This window comes from Sander vitreus, chromosome 10 (assembly GCF_031162955.1).
Source record: "Sander vitreus isolate 19-12246 chromosome 10, sanVit1, whole genome shotgun sequence".
NCBI lineage: Eukaryota > Metazoa > Chordata > Actinopteri > Perciformes > Percidae > Sander > Sander vitreus.
The window spans coordinates 12,431,991-12,449,872 of record NC_135864.1 but is presented as its reverse complement, the minus strand read 5'-3'; the positions used below and the strand labels follow the sequence as shown (position 1 = coordinate 12,449,872).

General features: G+C 40.3%; 1 protein-coding gene across 1 annotated transcript in view; it reads right to left on the bottom strand.

Annotated features, from left to right (window-relative positions):
* Positions 1 to 1,652: 1,652 nt before the first annotated feature.
* The window catches only part of diaph2 (diaphanous-related formin 2), a 412,425-nt gene continuing 396,195 nt past the window's right edge, over positions 1,653 to 17,882 (bottom strand). Inside the window, exon 31 of the mRNA XM_078261409.1 lies at positions 1,653 to 5,226. Within this exon, the coding sequence (XP_078117535.1) occupies positions 5,162 to 5,226 (65 nt within the window). The 3' untranslated portion in view covers positions 1,653 to 5,161. The remainder of the gene's footprint in view (positions 5,227 to 17,882) is intronic.

The following is a 17,882-nucleotide window of genomic DNA, read 5'->3' as shown; positions in this document are numbered from 1 at the left end:
TTAGAAACACGTTTGTGTATAGCGCGAAGAAAGAGGGTGGGAAGAGAAAGATAACTTGTGTGGGCCTGGCTCATCTCTCAGACTCTGACAAGGCTACTTACCTGGAGATTGTAAAAAATAAAGAGGATAAAATAAATAATGAATTAATACCTGCAAAATACACACAACTGCACCCCGAAGCTCATTAGGCGAACACACTTTCTGTATCTTATTCCTAGTTCTATCATCCCAACCAAGACAGATCTCTCACCTTCGGTACAAAGTGCAATTACAACAGACCAGACAAATATAGCATGGGGGTATAATCTTTCTGAATCACCTGGAAAGTCAAGAAGATAAAAAAGCCGCCCCTCTTTATAGCTGCAGTGCTGGTTCCTTGTAAGGAACTAGGTTGGCTTCTTTCAGCATGTTTACTTGCAGCCAAGTACAAATTAACCTCCCAAGATCAACAATAAACCTAATTAGAGTTGTGTTCTGCAGCACACATCTCTAAACACAGATCACAGCTTGTTGAGAGATGAATCTCCATCTGTCTGGCTGCACACTGGGAGGAGGAGAGAGTCAGAGAAGATCAGTCCCAAGATTCGCAGAATGAAGCTTTGTGTGTTTCTCTGTTTGCGCATGCAGGAAGAGAGTGAGGCAGGCCCTTGTGGCCACAGGGTTACTTCCTCATGTTAGCCTTTATTTTATGACATCATGATGCAGCAAGGAAGTGGGACATGGCACATGCAGGCCATTTATTTTTTGACGGGAAGTGTAATGCTAAGGGCTAGGACAGGAACAGCTCTTCCCTGCCATTTGACACTCACTCCTGGGACTCAGGCAGCCAGACACACATACGTGTGGAAGCAAGAGAGTCAATACATCTCAAATAGTGAAGCACACACATACACAGAGTTCAATTTTTTTGTTTGCTACACTAAAATACAAAAAATGGTCTCACATCTTAATTATAAACTCAGAGTGCTTACAGCAGAATCTGGCACAATGCTTGCTTTTTTGGACTGTGTACAGGAGATGAAATCCACAGAAAATGTTTCCCTGGTTATCGTATTAAATCCTTCAGTATCAAATAATAAACAAATTATTGAATTTCTATGCTTTCTTTCCTTGTCCTCCAACTTGGACAGAGGACATTTGTAGTGACAGGAGATTTTAAGGTCTAAAAAATCATTAAAAAGGGCAATTTATCTGGATATGTATTTTCAGACTCTGTAGTAATTTCCCGAACCTGCCATTGGACATGACAGCATTATCACTTTGCCTTTGACACTGTGCAAGATAAAGCAGTGGGGGCACCAAGGTCCAAATATGTTGCTTTTATAGGTAGGAGCTGTCCCATTCATCATATGCTTACACGTAGAGCTCTCTGTAATCCCTGTCCATAAATCAGCGAGGGGCAGGTATCTTCTGCACTGCCACAAAGTAAACTGAAGATGTGATTTTAGACTTGAGTATTTAGAAAAAAACAAAAGGTGCAGACTTAAGAGTTGATAAAGAAATACTTCTGATGTGTGAATAAGTTACTGCATAAAGATATAGATGCAAGACAAAAAGACACAGTGTCTTTCAGAAATCAGTTTATATAACAAAGTGGTTATTATTTAGTATGATATTCCAATACATGTTCTATGGAAGGACAGTGTACATTTTTTTTTTTCTCTTGTTCTTAAGGATACAAATAAACTTAAAATGTTACAAATATAAATGTTTCTTAAGACAATAAAACATACTCAATGACAACAAGGAGGGTAGGCAGGGTTATGGCAGCTAACACATCATGGTCGGACAGGATTTGTCAACAGTTATGAGCGTTGTTTGTTGATTCAGCCGCAATGGGTCTTCAACAAATCAATAGTAAGCACTCACAAAGTAGGAAAGAACTGGATATGTGGCAGCTGAAACTATTTACCAAAAGAAATACTTTGCAAATAGTTCACTCTGTTAGTGGCAATGTCATATTCAAACATCTCAAACAACTCTTCCTCTGCGTGAGCCGAAATATCTTGTGAGGTAAAGTGCAGTCATTAAGTGTAAGTTAGATTGCAAACGTTTCTTTTAATTAAAGCGCTTGCCACCAATCACCACCAAAATGACACCTTTTACAGTTTTTTTGATAAATCTTTCATACCCATGCCTCCTCATTCTTACAAGTTACAAAGTCATATCACCGGTTCAGGTTTGTTAGTCACAAGCTCAAAGACAATGGGATTATTGGCCAAAACACATTTTTTTCCACACTAAAATGATGGAACAATTCAGGTTCTTTGACCCGAAACACTCCTGCTATTTTTCTATATAAATACATAATTATGAGTATCCTAAAATATGGTAAGGGGGTGGGGTGTGGTGGGGTACAACAATCACTTACAGGGATGATAAAGAATGTTGTCGTTGTAGAAGTTTCTCTTATATTTGAAAATTGTCTGCTCTGCTTTTATTAAGATAAAACATTTTACCGTTTATGTTTTTTCAGTCACTGCTTTCCAGGCATTTTATCAATTGAAATGGCAAAACCTAAAGTTTTATGATGCATTTTTCCTATTCAGTTTTGGGTTGCATCAGTTGTTCATAGTGATCACTGTTGCAGGAAAGATGCATGATCTGAAACTTCTACAATTGCTAACACCCTAGCTATTAGCTTATTACGTTCTACAAAGGCATCATCACAAAATGTGTTTTTTTTACTCCAAATAAATTACAAGATTTGAGAGTTTTTGATAAGAAATACCACATGACTATCAATTTGTAATCACATCAAAATCTACTTTGACTGACAGTTCTTAATTGGATCAGTCTATTAAAAAATAGTTAAAATAACATTTTAAAAAAAATCTAGTTTTTATGGCTGTACAATCTTTCGCATACATTGACAAAAAGATACCTGCACTCTTTGATATACAAAAAAAAGTAAAAATACATGATTTTCTGTCATTGTATGTGGAGAACTGCGTTTTCCCAAAACCAAAAAAAGTTGGCACATAAAAAGAAATCCGATTGGAATTTTATCAAGATAACGTTTTAAGTCAAATTGTCAACCACAAATCAATGGTTGTTTTGACATGTACAGTATCCAATCAGAAAAACAACAACCAATGTCACAGCAGACACTGGTATTCTTGATTGATTCTTGATTCTGATAATCAATACTAAACTGTACAGGCGTGGTGGTGTTGAGGACAGAGGACAAGTTGCGATTAGAAAAAGGAAATCACTGCCTTTGATGACACATCTCTGCTGTATACGACGCACCCTTGAAACTCCTATCCACGCAGAATCCCTTATGCGGAAACCTCATCTCTATGCTCTCTCTGTGCGACTGCTCGAACCTTATGTTCGCAGAAGAATTATGGTCTTCTTAAATATGCAGACTTCTCGGTGCATTGTGGATGCACCTTGAGCTGAGATGATGTGTAAAATTGCATTTTTAGAAGCATGCAGGCAGGGAGAGGAGGCATCATGAAACAGACACATCACAAGCAGCACTGGCAGATTGTTTAAATGAAAAATCTCCATCTATACAGCCCAGGAGTCAAGCACACTGAATCCTATTCCGCCTGGGTTCCTGTTCCGATTACTGAGCTGGCATGGCACACACACACACACACACACACACACACACACACACACACACACACACACACACACACACACACACACACACACAAAAAGCCTAAAGCAGAGCTATGGTATTACTAAAGTAACTTGTGGTGTGGTAAAAAGGGTCACTTACAGTATGCTTTAAGTTTTGGCTAATTGGAGGGCGTTTGGAGACTCACTTACTAAGACAAGCATCCTTTTTGTCTTCTGTGCCCCTTAGTCTATTACTATAGTCATGCTCACTCCGTGTGGATTCAATGGTTGTTTTTAGTAGCATCTGCTTAAGGTTTAGGGCAGTGAGGGAACAGGGCTGCCCTAGGCATGAATATATCAATAACTAGTTCACGTGAAGAAACTGTGACAGTGGGTCCTTACAGAGGAACAAAGCTTACAGCAAAGTTTTAACTATTTTTGTACACAAACTCCAAGCATTAGGTGTTTGTTTCGATGCTGAACGGTATGAACAAAATATGTCCTGTGTTTCATATAAGTCTGAAAACATTTTGCCCATTAAAATCTCAGCTGTGATTTGTGAAAAATAAATACACAGATTGAAATAGATTAATATATGTAACATTGTTATACCTTTGTACAATCCATCTTTCCCCACTGAAAACCTGTGTGTCTGCAGAAAAGGTCAGAGGGTCGTGTTAGCGCCTCTCGGCAGTTATATGCATTTAGAAATGTGTCAGTCTCTCACGTTAACAGCAAAAGCGACCTTGGGACAGAGATCAGCACCCGAAGGCATTGGTTAGATATTACACAACTAAAAATAAAATGCATCCTGTCAAAATGAAGATTACAATTTCTAGATCCATGAGTCAGATGCTCTAAAATATCGGCGCAGATAGGGGCCAGGGTCTTGTTGCTTTGTGGGATATGTAATGAAATGAAATGATTCATGTGGACTCTTTGTACATTTACTAGTAAAAATTGGCTTGATGTTGGTTGAAGGAGGAATTGACAGAAAAAAAACAACATTTTAAGCAACCCTTTCCTTTTCCGTGAAAAGTTCAGAGACTTATTGAAGAAAACGTCAGCAGGTTGTTGGCTTGCCAACATGGGTGTTGAATCCCCGTCTTGCATATTAAGGACAGCTGGCCTGCTGCCCCTTTGCTGAATCTACTGTGTGTGACAAAATGTCTATTATCAAAACACTGCATGCTTTGTGTCAAAACTGAATGTGAACTGTAGTGATTTCCAAGCAAAGAAAACCTTTCTTTAAAAACAGCAGCAGCCTTTTTTTCGTTTTATAAATCAAAACCATCTAGACAGGACATGGACATTTAGAGTGATGGGAAAGTGTTGAATAAATATGTAAGGCGTCAGATGAACAGCATGAAAATGAAATGTCTCTGTGTGATATACTGTAGATGCTTCAGTTCTGTGTGGATTCTTTATGCGTTTTTGTTCCATACTTGTTGCTGTGTGTGTGTGTGTGTGTGTGTGTGTGCGCGCGCTACAGTGATTGGTGGTCTGTCCCTCCTTCAGATGTCTTCCAGGTCTCCACCTCGCAGGCCTCTTTGGCACTTATCTAGCGTCTTGTGGTAGGCGTGGGCGATCATCGAGCTTGGTGGTTTGTGTTGTGGCGTGAACGAGACCTTTCCAGGACTGCGCGGCGGTTGTCTGTTCAGAAAAAAAGAAACGACAAAGAATCAGAAACAGAGTAAGACTGAGAAAGAACAAGAAAGTGTTGTTACATTGATCCATACTGGCATGCAGGAGCTCAACTAAATGAAAGGCTCTATAGAGAAACTATGGGAGGCGGAGAAAAAAGATGGAGTAGGAGAGAAGAAACAACATGAGACAAATCCAGGCTGATTGAGAGTGGAGCAGCAGGGGAGGACGGAGAAACAGAAGAAGCTGCTGGAGTTAAGGTGCTTGTGTCTGGTGTCATAGTAACTCCATTCAGCTCCTGATCCAGGCTTCCACTCAAGAACCCCTCAACTCCTCTCAGTAGCAGCATATGCACAAAGGACAATATAAATGCACACATGCAGGCACACTCACAGTTAAACAAGTGGGGACTGAAGAGTAATAAGACTTCATATATGGTACAGTACATGTAAAGTACAGACAGGTAAAGAACAAGGACTGCAAGTCTTGTTTGTGTTATGCAGTCATCAGGCCAGATTCTGAAACATGTAAAGCCCAGTTCACATCAAAGATTTGCGATGAGACAAAACAGTTTTAGAACGTTGCAAGGAAATGTTGCAGCGGTCTGAACTTGCCCGTCTCAGCCCGACTTAAGTCAGCTCGTCAAGTCGCCAGTGGCTGGCTTTAGAACATAAGGGACGCCACCGGTTTCAACAACCAATGACAAAGTCAGCTACAAACTATAGAAATAAAATGATCCATAATCCATTTTATTTCTATGTTACAATTACATGTTACAACTGGTCAAAATGGCAGCGTTTTAGACGGAGGCTGAACAAGTGCCCACAAGCGCAGTATCCAGCAAGCTAGAAAGTGACTAAAGAGGGGGAGCAGCATTAAAACAAAGCCAGAGAAATAAAAAGTTGTTTTGGCTATTTTATCACTACTAGAAATTGCAACTGTAGCAAGTTTCTCTCTATCACTATCCTCATTCATATTTTAAGATGCTACAAATTATATCCAGCTACAAAACAGCCTGAAAAGTTGGAACTAGGCTTTAGGATACCAAGCTATGATTTGAAAATGCTAATATGAACAAAAAGCAGAATTGAATCAGAAGTAAACAATAAAAGTTTAAAGTGGCTGCTATACACCTGGTGATTAGCAGCAGTAAAGAGCACTTTGGGTTTTCTTAGTTGCCAGTTTTATGACAGAGTCATACAAACACTGCCTCCCATGCTATCCAACCATGTCTGCCCAGAAATGCCCATGGCAACTGCCGGGCAGCCAGGTGGCAGGTGGGGCTGGACAGAACCAGGAAACATAGCCATGGAGATGACTGCAAGCACACCCACACAGGACTCCCTGGTGTTTCCAAGCGTGCTGCCACCACTATGCCCATTACTCAGTGCCAGCTGTAGGGTGCCAGGCGTCCTGGGCTGGGTGTTGTTTAATGGCACTTGCTCCATCCATCATGTCAGGTAATGAGCTGAGAGTGACTGTGATGGCTAGGAACACATTCACAAGCATGTACATGCATGCGCACGCACACAATCACAGTAGAGAACAGAAAGCACTCCTTCGGATTGGATACAAAGCATCATGCAGATGGTGCACAGGAGGTGAGAGCGAGAAAGGAAGTAAAGAGGGAGGGAAGGAACAGAAAGAGCGAAAGGAAGACAGATCGAGATGTAAAAAAAAATAAAATAAAGGTTCTGCTTCCTTCAGGTTAACATACATTCATATACAGCAGGTAATCGTTAAAGCTAATATTCCGCCAGCATATCCAAAAACATCATCACTTTTTATCCATGCACTCATTTTTATATCCTGTAAACAGGACTTATACAATCTTTTTCTTTTCAAAACAAACAAAACAAAAAAAAGAAAAAGAAACAGGGACAGAATTGAAAAGAAAAAAAGTAGATCATACACTATTCATCCCTGCCAATCATTTGCAAGCCCAATTGCTGTAACCTCATTTCTGGACAAGCAGTCCCCTTTAACCCTTAGCATAAAAAAACAGAGCTGGGAGAATACAGACCCTCTGTCTCTAATGCTGGCTCTTCTTGGGCTACATCGATTACTGTAAACGGGATGGGAAGAAAATACAGCGGAAAGGATAAAAAAGAAGACCATGCAAAAAGACTTACCATAAATGAATTGGGAGATAAATAAAAGAAGAACTGGAACAATCCACAAACAGATCTATAAAAAATACAACTACTGGGGGGTTTGAATAAAGGCTGCACTAATACTATTTTTACAGTACAACGTACAACGAAATAAACATATTAAATACAGAATACCCACCATTAAATCAACCTTTTAAAACAGTTTCTCTTTTTTACTGAAATATAACACTCTGTGGTTTGTATCGAGTGATTTGATCACAGTAAACTATAACCGGCCTACATCTTGCTATCAGCCCTATGCACTAATACTGTGCATTTAACAACATCACACAGTTGTTGTTGTTGGCTTTGCTATTTGAAGAGGCAGCCATTTTTGTGCTGTGTAAACTGAAAACAATGCAGACCATCAGTGTGACCACTTGATGAAACCCCACATAAACATGTATAGCAGGCTGCTTTTTGTGGACTAACAAATGTAAAGTGCTTTCGGGGGCTGCCTAAATACATGGGAAAGCTTTTGTCAGTCACTTCACTGCAAACTTCCAACAAAATGCATCTCCCATCAGAGAATCCTTGAATGGAAATCTATTGGCTTCTCATAAAGTCTTTTCTATTTCTATCTTCAGGTGCATACAAGCCCATCTTTTCCAACCCCACATCAATCTACCACAACAATTGAACAAACAGCAGCGATTTCTACTGGGAGAGAAACATTACTACTAGCCTCTACTGAATTGAATGCTTTAAAAGCGCGCGCACGCACACACACACACGCGCACACACACACACACACACACACACACACACACACACACACACACACACACACACACACACACACACACAGAGACTGGGGGATAGGAGGAGAGATCTACACAAAAGACAAACTCTACGGTTATTTGGAGCACTGATTGCAACTCTTTTTACTTGCATTGGCTTTGATGACTTCTTTACCTGCTTCTCCCAGCGGCAACATCTTTCCGAGTTACAGTAGGCACGACACAGAGGAGCACAAGAACAGGAGAAGAAATTGACAAAAGAAGAGCAGGTATTCTATGTTACAGCAGGGAGATGTTTGCATACCAGAGCTTAATTAAATGCTGGCACCGTTTCTCAAAATGTTACTAAATGCACTGAGGATTTCAATGTGGGTGGGCAGATGGAGGGGGAAGTTACACACACCCACACTCACAGCCACACCCACACACACACACACACACACACACACACACACACACACACACACACACACACACACTCACACACACACTCACACACACTATCTCTTTCTCTGTCTCACATACAGAAAGAAATACATTGTTGCTTAAGTGTTCAAGCGGTGCACAGAAAAATGGCTCAATGCATTGCTTTGAGGAAGTCACAAGACACACACACACACACACACACACACACACACACACACACACACACACACACACACACACACACACACACACACACACACACACACACACACACACACACACACACACACACACACACACATACTTGCATGTATATCATGATGATCCCTGCCACAAGGGAGAGGCTCTGAATAAGACAAGGGTAACAGGAGGAGGAGAGGATGCCAAGATTACTAAACAGCTAAAGCAGAGGCCTTAAGCCGGCGCAGTCAACTCCAACCTTCTTCTGACTGTTTGGAGGGCCTCCAGTGAGATGTAATTTCATGTTATGACAGAGCCGCAGTTTTCCCAGTGGATTCCCCAAAAGAGATTAAATATCATAATGACTATTGTGTTACTGTCATCTTTGGCTAATTACGTGGAATTACATCATGATAAGGCTCTATGATCCGCAAAAGAAGGAAAAGCTGCCAGTCATCCATCAAACGCTTTCAGCATGGGACATGATTTGACAAGAATTGTCTCCCAGTGGCCAATGTAAACAGGAAGACTTTTGGGGGGATTATGCAATGTTAGTTAAACATTGTCAGGGTAGCATCAGACCCTGGGCCAACATCTAAACATGGTACTCACATTCATCAAGGCCACAATAACAAGGTCAGGCTCACATAATCACCCATTATGTGTGTAAATAGCTGCAGCAGGCAAACAGGATGCATCATAAGGCATGACTGGAGCTGCATCTATTTCAGAATATCTTTGCAAATCATGTATTCACTGTCTTTTGTGCTAAACAAGTGAGGAACAACATTATTTCTTTGACATGTCACTGCCTTTGTCTCTCTCAGAGTCGCTCTGCACTTCATATTTTGATGAGATAAAACATAATAAAGGTGATTAAATCTCTGCTCGCTGCGCATCAACATGTTGTGTTTGCTTCTCTGTCGGAAAGGGAGAGCGTCTGCAGCACTAGCAACAGCAACAGCCGCAACCTTCTATCACCTCTTTTCATCTCCTGCACCTCCCTTTTGCCTTCCCCTCTGCCAGCCTCCAAGCTACAGAGTAATGGAACTCCCTACACAGAAACAAGATATGATGTATAAATGGGATGCAGAGGGAGAGAAGCTATTTCTTCCTACTGAAAGTTATGGGCTGGGTATCGCAAAACTACAGTCGTGGCAAACACAGCCCCTCGTTCACTGGTAAGAGTAATCACCCCCACACAAGGAGCAGGGGAGGGGGAAAATAGTGCAACTGAAGAAAAGGCGAGTTCAGTTGTGGAGAGCTGGAAAAAAAGAAAGGGGATACTGATGGTGGGTCAAAGAAGAAAGAGTGTTGGTGACCCTTTTCAATCTGATTTTACACACACACACACACACACACACACACACACACACACACACACACACACACACACAACAAGCATCTTGCAAGCAACATGCTTTCTCTTGGCTACTGCATATATATATATATATATATATATATATATATATATATATATATATATATATATATATATATATATATATATATGTGTTAGGCTCATTGTTTGTTTGTTTTTCTCAACAAAAAACCCCAGATTGATTTGAACCAAGCATCCAACAGTTGTCTTTCCTGCTGCAAGAAGACACCATAATTTACAGTAAACAAGGTCATCTGGTAACAAAAACTGAAGAGAAAAAGTATGATTTTGAGGTAGTTTCTCTAAGCATATCAAAAACAAAACAAAAACAAAAAGTAATTATTAAACTATGTAATGGTTGAATTACAAGTGGTATTTTTTAATTAATTTTTTCGTAGTAATTTTGTAATCAAAGTATCATATGTTTCATTCTAATTATACGTTAGTGTCTGTGAACACAAGGATGCATCTGTGATCCTCATTGTCAAAACAAAACATGCTTTATGGCTGCATTGTATTACAATCTGTGGAGGTTTATGGAGAAACTGTTCTCTTTGACTTATCTCCCTTGTTTAACTGTATATTGCCTGTAGCTAGTTTTTTTTTTTTTTTTGGCTGGACCATAGGACCAGCCCTATAACTTCAAAACTCTGTCACTGACTGATGAAGTGTGATGAAGTGTGAACTTTCAATTTCACAATTTGATTACATTTTCGATTTTCACTTTACACTAGATGCCAGAAGGATTCTTTACAACAAGAGTTTGAGTACCTCAGAGTTAACAAGGTGCAAATGGATGCACCATGAGTCTGACGAGGGGCACCTGAATGCACGAAGTCCTCTTGGAGCCCACGGGATTTACTGTTTTTTTTCTCTTTACATTTACATAACTCACGGGGAAGGCAAATGTTGCCAGTGGCCATGGTGTCTGGAAAAGTGCAGCTGCAGGCTACCGGTTTGTGTCTTTAGCTGCATTTTTCTGGACCTGCGCAAGTAGGCGGGGGTGGAGAGAGAGGAATAAATTCTAGGAGAATAACCAATACTGTTTTTTATTTCAATATGCCAATTCAAAAACTCATTTTGAGTGATTAAAAGTCAAAATCGTGACACCATAGACAAATAAATCACAAACAGCATTGACACTCAGCGATTTATAAATAAATATATAGTGGATGTTTTGATATTTTCATCATGACATAAAAATCGGGGGACTTGAAACTCCAGAAGAACAGCAGGGAGAGGGGCAGGAAAATGAAACGGGTTGGCAAGCAGGTGAGGCATATTTGATCATTTATCAGAATCAGATCTATATTTAGACTATATCTAGATTTATATCATATATAATACTGTGTCTTCTTTATCGATTATTATAGATTATCAGTGTGTTTTCTTGCAAAATTCGCTCATGGCCCACAGAAAAAAAAAGATGAGACACCGAAACAGAACAGAGAAGAATTCAACAGTAAAGTGAATGTGAGGTGGTAGTAAATGTACAGTGTAGGTTTCATTTTATCCATAAATAAATGCTGCAGCTCATCATGACCAACATTTGAGGCTGTGGTTCATAATTTTCATGGGGTGACCTAGGTCTGGTTTGTTTAACAAAGTAACTGATTACAAAAATAAAATGTAGGTGAGTAATCCAGAACAATCACTTGTTGAAAATATGATTACATTGAAAAGCTGTCCTCAAATATTCATCTCAAACGAATCGTTACCATGTAATGTGATGCTACTTCAGTACACAACAAACAAATATTACTGGGACCACTACAGATGAACATTTAATATCTATATTCACATTATAGACTCCACCGCTGACTATCCCTGTAACAATTTGGCCACAATTAAGCACATTGACCATATAGCCATATACTAGGTTTTGACCTAGTGTTGTTTTTAGTAGGTATCACCTAAATGAGGGGAGTGTACAAATGTCAGGGGATCTGAGAGCAAGGGGCTGCAATCTGGTGCTTGATGTGTTTTCTCAGTATGCCATACAGGCAGAGGCGATCAGAATGGCATGGAAGAGGGAAATGCCTAAGACAGGAATGGATAAACATGCTGAGGCAAGATACTGAAATGTTCCCACTCTCTATGTTTCTCACTCCCATATGCCACACTGTCTCACATTTTCTCTTTTAATTTCTTTCTCTTGCCCTCCCCTACTTTTTTCGTTTTAATCCTTATTACTGACATTACCTCCAATGTTTACAACAAAAAGCAGACCGCTTCTAAACATCCAGGAAGCACAGAAAACAATATAAACACTGACAACATATGTAAACCTGAAATGGACACTCAATTTTATAGTATTCAGATAAGGCATGCATGTGTAGAAGTTCACGTTCCTGCTTGACAGTTTGTATACAGCATTTGGAGGAAAAGTGAGTTTAGCTGACAGTATGTTGAGATAAACGGTAATGAGGAGAGGTTCACAGAAAGCAGGGTGGTCATAACACATGCAATCGCTTTTGACAGTGCAGGGACGTGGTTAATTTTTCCATGCTTCTATCACCACTCTATCTCAGTGGGTACTGCGATGTGCATGCTTGGTAATACTGGTGACTTACCCAGATAGTGAATACAGCCCCCCCCCAACAGCCTCTCACAACTCTCTATCCCTGGATGCCATTTAGGTTCCAGACTTTCTTTGACCAAACAGTTTGACGACATAAAAAAATGGCATCAGGGCTGAGTTTCCTGCTACCGCCATGCTTAACAACATCCCCCCCCCCCCGGTGATTGAACTAGCCCCATCTGTCCTTGTAGGGCTTTTTATTGTCAGATGTACTGTGCATAAATGCAGCCTATTTCTCTGTCATGCTTCCACGTGTACAGCACATAAGAATGTGCCTACTATACCTAAACAACCCCACTGAAAACAGCTTGGTCTGAGTAAAATCCTCTCTCTGCTCGGCACAAAAAATGTTTCAGGAAAGTAGGAAATCACTGCACATGTTCAGATACAAATGCGCGTGAAGTTAAAAAAAAAGTAGTTTATCTTCTCATGGGATAAGCTTTGACGGGTCTCTACATGGACAAAATAGCAGGAGAGAAGAAAAGAGGTTTTGTGCGTGTTTGGGCAGGTAAAACCTGTGTGTACTATATGCACTTTAAAGCGCCCATATTATGCTCATTTTCAGGTTCATAATTGTATTTTAAGGTTGTACCAGAATAGGTTTACATGGTTTAATTTTCAAAAAACACCATATCTTTGTTGTACTGCACAGCTGTCTCTCACTGCTGCAGCTCCTCTTTTCACCTGGTCACTGTTTTAGCTACAGAGTGAGACCTCTTTTCTTCTTCTTCTTCTGTACTATCTTTTGATTGCACTCGCACATGCATTAGCGCTAGCATGCTAACACTACGGGCTAACGGTTGCGAACAGCTCACCCGGAGACTGAAGGCAGGACACATTCAGAAACCGTATCTCACTCAAAACAGCATGGATGGATTTTTTCAAAGTTTGTATGCGTGTGGAAGCACCAGAGACACAAAAGAACACCCCAAATCCCAGAAAAAGTGTTTTTTTTTCATAATATGGGCACTTTAAGCTCTGCATGAATCTATGTGTGTGGTAACCTCAAAAAATCCTGTCGTTCTTTTTGAAGCTTGGCTAACATTTGTTTTGAGAGTTTTGATTGAAAACAACAAGCCTGACAGACTGGTAGCACAGAATTCTCATTGGGCCCCTAAGGTTCAGAAATCTCCTTATAATATCTCTGCTTGACTTGATTCCTCAGTCACGGAACAATGCCTCTTTGCATTCTGGGATGCAGCAGAGGCACACCCAGCCCAAAGAAACAGTTTTGCGATCGATCAGTGCCTGGGGCAAAACTCCCATACATGATTGTCCTCTCAGCAGTCAAGTTTCAGGAGGCAGGCTTCAACCTAAGTATAACCATGAAAGAAAACAAATATCCCTGAGAGTAAATTCATGAAACTGCTAAGCACTGCCCACCTGTTTGCCTGCTGTTTGAGTTTTTTGAGTTTTGACATTATCTCCTTACTTTGGCACAACACTGGTAATATTAGGATGTGCCGTACATTATGTGCTGTACAGGGAGCAGGAGCATTTCCACTACAATTAAACATGAACTCTACCGCTGCAAATGACAATTGTTTTCGTAATCCATTAACCTGTTTTTTTATTTTTATTAATTGTTTGCTCTATAAAACATCAGATATTATTAGATTATATCCCTATATCCCAAAGTGCAAGGTAACATCAACAAATGTCTTGTTTTGTCCAACCAACAGTCACAAACCTCAAAATATTTAATTTAGACCAAGACAACCATAAAATTGTTACATTTGACAACCTGGAACCATGCTTGAAAAATGTTCAACCTAACTGACGGCTTCATTTGCGCGAGTATATAAGCAGTGTCAGAATATGTACACTAGATTGAAGCTTTTGATTTGGGGCTTCACCAGCAGCCTGAGACTTTGACCACAAGGCATGCAGGCACCATGGAGAGCACAGATGGGGCCTGTAGCAAAGGCCTGTGTTTCACAGGCCTGAGCCAGGAGAGAGAGTAATCCATCAGACCAAGGCACTGTGGTGCCTAGGGGGGCCAGTCATTGACCCTATAACACTGATTGGGCCTCTGTGGGAGGCCAGACCCCCTGACAACATGGACATCAGTGTCTGGCTTGCTCCACTGAGGCTTGATCTGAACTGGACTGAGCCAAAACAGTGACCTGCTTCTGTTTGGATTCTGTGGGGGGAACTATGTATCTAGATCACAGATAATGTTCTGCAAAAACATGATGTCTACAGTCTAAAGTTGATTATTTAACATCTTAACTAAAAACACTTCATATCTCAAAATAGATCAACCTAAAGGATACATAACTCGTCTATAAATGTTCAACTCCTGTCAACCCTGAAACTGGCATTACTCGACTACTATAATTACATTGTGCTTTAGTTAATACAGTGTAAAAGTTAAGATGATGTGATAGGAATCAAATTACTTTATCCAACAGTCTTCTGATCCGACAGGGTCAGAGACAGCATCAGCCAGACGAGTGGCTGGAACCTGCAGCAGCCAAGGCAAGCCACATGATTGACAGGTGAACGAGTAAACAGAGAGATAGTTAGACAAATGGGAGCTAAGATATACTTTGACAGACAGATGGGAGCGTAAATGGATGGTTTGGCAGCATGATAAGGTAAATAGGCTGATGGATCACAAAACAAATGGGGGAGGAGGAAGGAAGAAAATAAAACAGAAGAAAAGAAAAGAACGCCTGCCTGCAGACAACAAAAGATAGAAAGCCAGATAGTTTGATGAACACAGATGGATTGTGTTGATACACAGGGAGGTGGGGCAAGATCGATAGATGGTTTTATTCTATTTGCTTGGCAAACTGGAGATTTGATGTGGCTGGTATCAAGGCGATCTGCTTCTGACGACGCCAGGCATGACTGTTACAGATGGCGCGATAGTGACACATCTCAATCTTTGGCTAGCTGGATCAGTGCAGTCTATCTTCGCTGTAGTGCTCGCACCACCTTCGGTGTCATCACTTCTGAGTGAAGGCCTTGTGTGCAATGTATCATTTACTATAAATTCAAACCCCCACACAGGATTTCAGATCACCAGGTAAAGTAAGGATGCCATGAGGTGTTAACCCCTGGTACTGGCAAGGAGCTGTAGCTTGAATGAGAATCTGCTCTGCTTGAGAATCGGGTCTGGGTGTCTCAAAATGGAGATAGGGTAGGATTCTTAGCTTCTACTCAGATTTGAGAAAAACAAAATGGATGCCATGACAATACGATGCCTCATTACTGCTGCTTGCGTTTATCATGTCAAAATGGAAGACAAGGGTATGTGAAGTTTAGAGACAAGGGCTCTCCTAGTTAGAAAGGTGGCTTTTCTCTGTGGCTGCTTGAGGGACATGGTGGTGCACTTCAACAGCCTTGATGAGTGTTGCAGGGCTTATAATAGACAGGAAAGGCCCAGAAAGCATGCCCTTTAGAGGTGCAGCATCTCTCACTGTCTGACAGCTTACAGGGCCTAGGTTGCACAATGACACCTTCACAGTGCTCTCAAGATGACACACAAATACATACAGGCTCACAGGTGCATAATGCTCAGACACACAGTCTCCGAAACACAAATACGTTTGGCAGCACACACGCAAAATTACACCCAAACATACATAAACACATGCATGCAATGCACACACTCACGGTCATGCACACACCTACACTAATCTTTCTGCGATGTGTAGATAATACCCGACAAGTTGAATCTCAGCATCATCCTGACAGTATTAATACTTATAAAAATAAGCCAGGCTATAAAAAACATCCTGCATTCACTCCAAAATGGGGGTTATGGAAACAAACATCTGTTTGTGCCATGTTAAGAAAGCAGTACAACTCCCTCACTGTAAACAAAAATATAGCTAAAGCCACATCTCTAGGAATAGTGTTGATTTCCTGTCAAAACCACATAGTAGGTGAAGAAGAGTAGTAACCAGAGGTGGTTGTTTGACGAACAGTTTGCAGTACATGTGTCAATCCAAGTATACAAGGAAGGGGAACACTGTCTATCACTCTGGGTTTTTTTTTTAAATTCTTCTTCCTATTACTATTGCACTGAATTGTAGTGCTGTAATGGTTAGTTGAAAAAAATTGAATCATTTGAGTCATTTGTTGAGACAAACATTTGATGGTTTGCGGCTTATGTCTCTTTTATAAAATAGCAAATTGAATATCATGACTGTTTGACATGTCATGACAAATGAAATGAGCAATGATGTCAGTTTGGGCTCTAGGAACTTGCAATTGTTTTCTTTTTGTTCACATTTTTTATTGGTTTTCAATTAAATCCATTTGTAGCATATAATGGAAATGAAAATGTAGGACAACTACATTATTCAAATTATTATATAAATTAAATTATTATATATTTTGAAAGTCCAAACAATTCACCGATGGGCTGCAACTAATTATTAGTTAGTTGCAGCCCTTCTGTATTGTATTGTAAAATAATACTCTAGTAATATACATATTCACTGTAGGTGTTGCCTGACTTTTAAACTGAATGAATGAATAATGAAAAAACAGGTACAGTCACTGAGTTACTGTTGTACATATAACATTAATAAATTACTACTTCTCCATTTGCTTCTCACTAACACACACACACACACACACACACACACACACACACACACACACACACACACACACACACACACACACACACACACACACACACAGATCATTATATAATATATCTACAGTGAGTCCATCAGATTAAGATGTAGAAGGCAAAAATGTATTTTAGACAGTTTACTACAAAGTGACATTTTTGTCATTGATGGGCGAGTTCAATGAGTTCTTCCTCATAGAATCTGCAACTGGTTAGACAGCTGCTACAAGTTTTCCAACAACAATCCAAGCCGCCATCCAATCTCAGGATTTTCTAGGACCTCTCACCACTGATGCCTTACCCAAGTTAATAAAACATGGTGTTGTGTGTTATTTATTAATTCCCCTTTCGATATGTCCCTGCGCGCAGTGAGAGTGGTGGTGGAGATCATAGAAGGCTTTACATGCCAGCAGCTTTGCTCTCTCCTCCATGCCATCACCATCAGACCCATTTGGCCATGTGAAGATGCTCCCTTCTGTTGGGGGGTGCTTCCAGAAAGACTTTTCACTTTCTGTTTTAATATAAATCATTTATACTGAGAGATGCTCCCTTGTGTACACAAAACACCACAACCCTTCCTGCAATGGGCAACACTTTGCTACCTTCATGT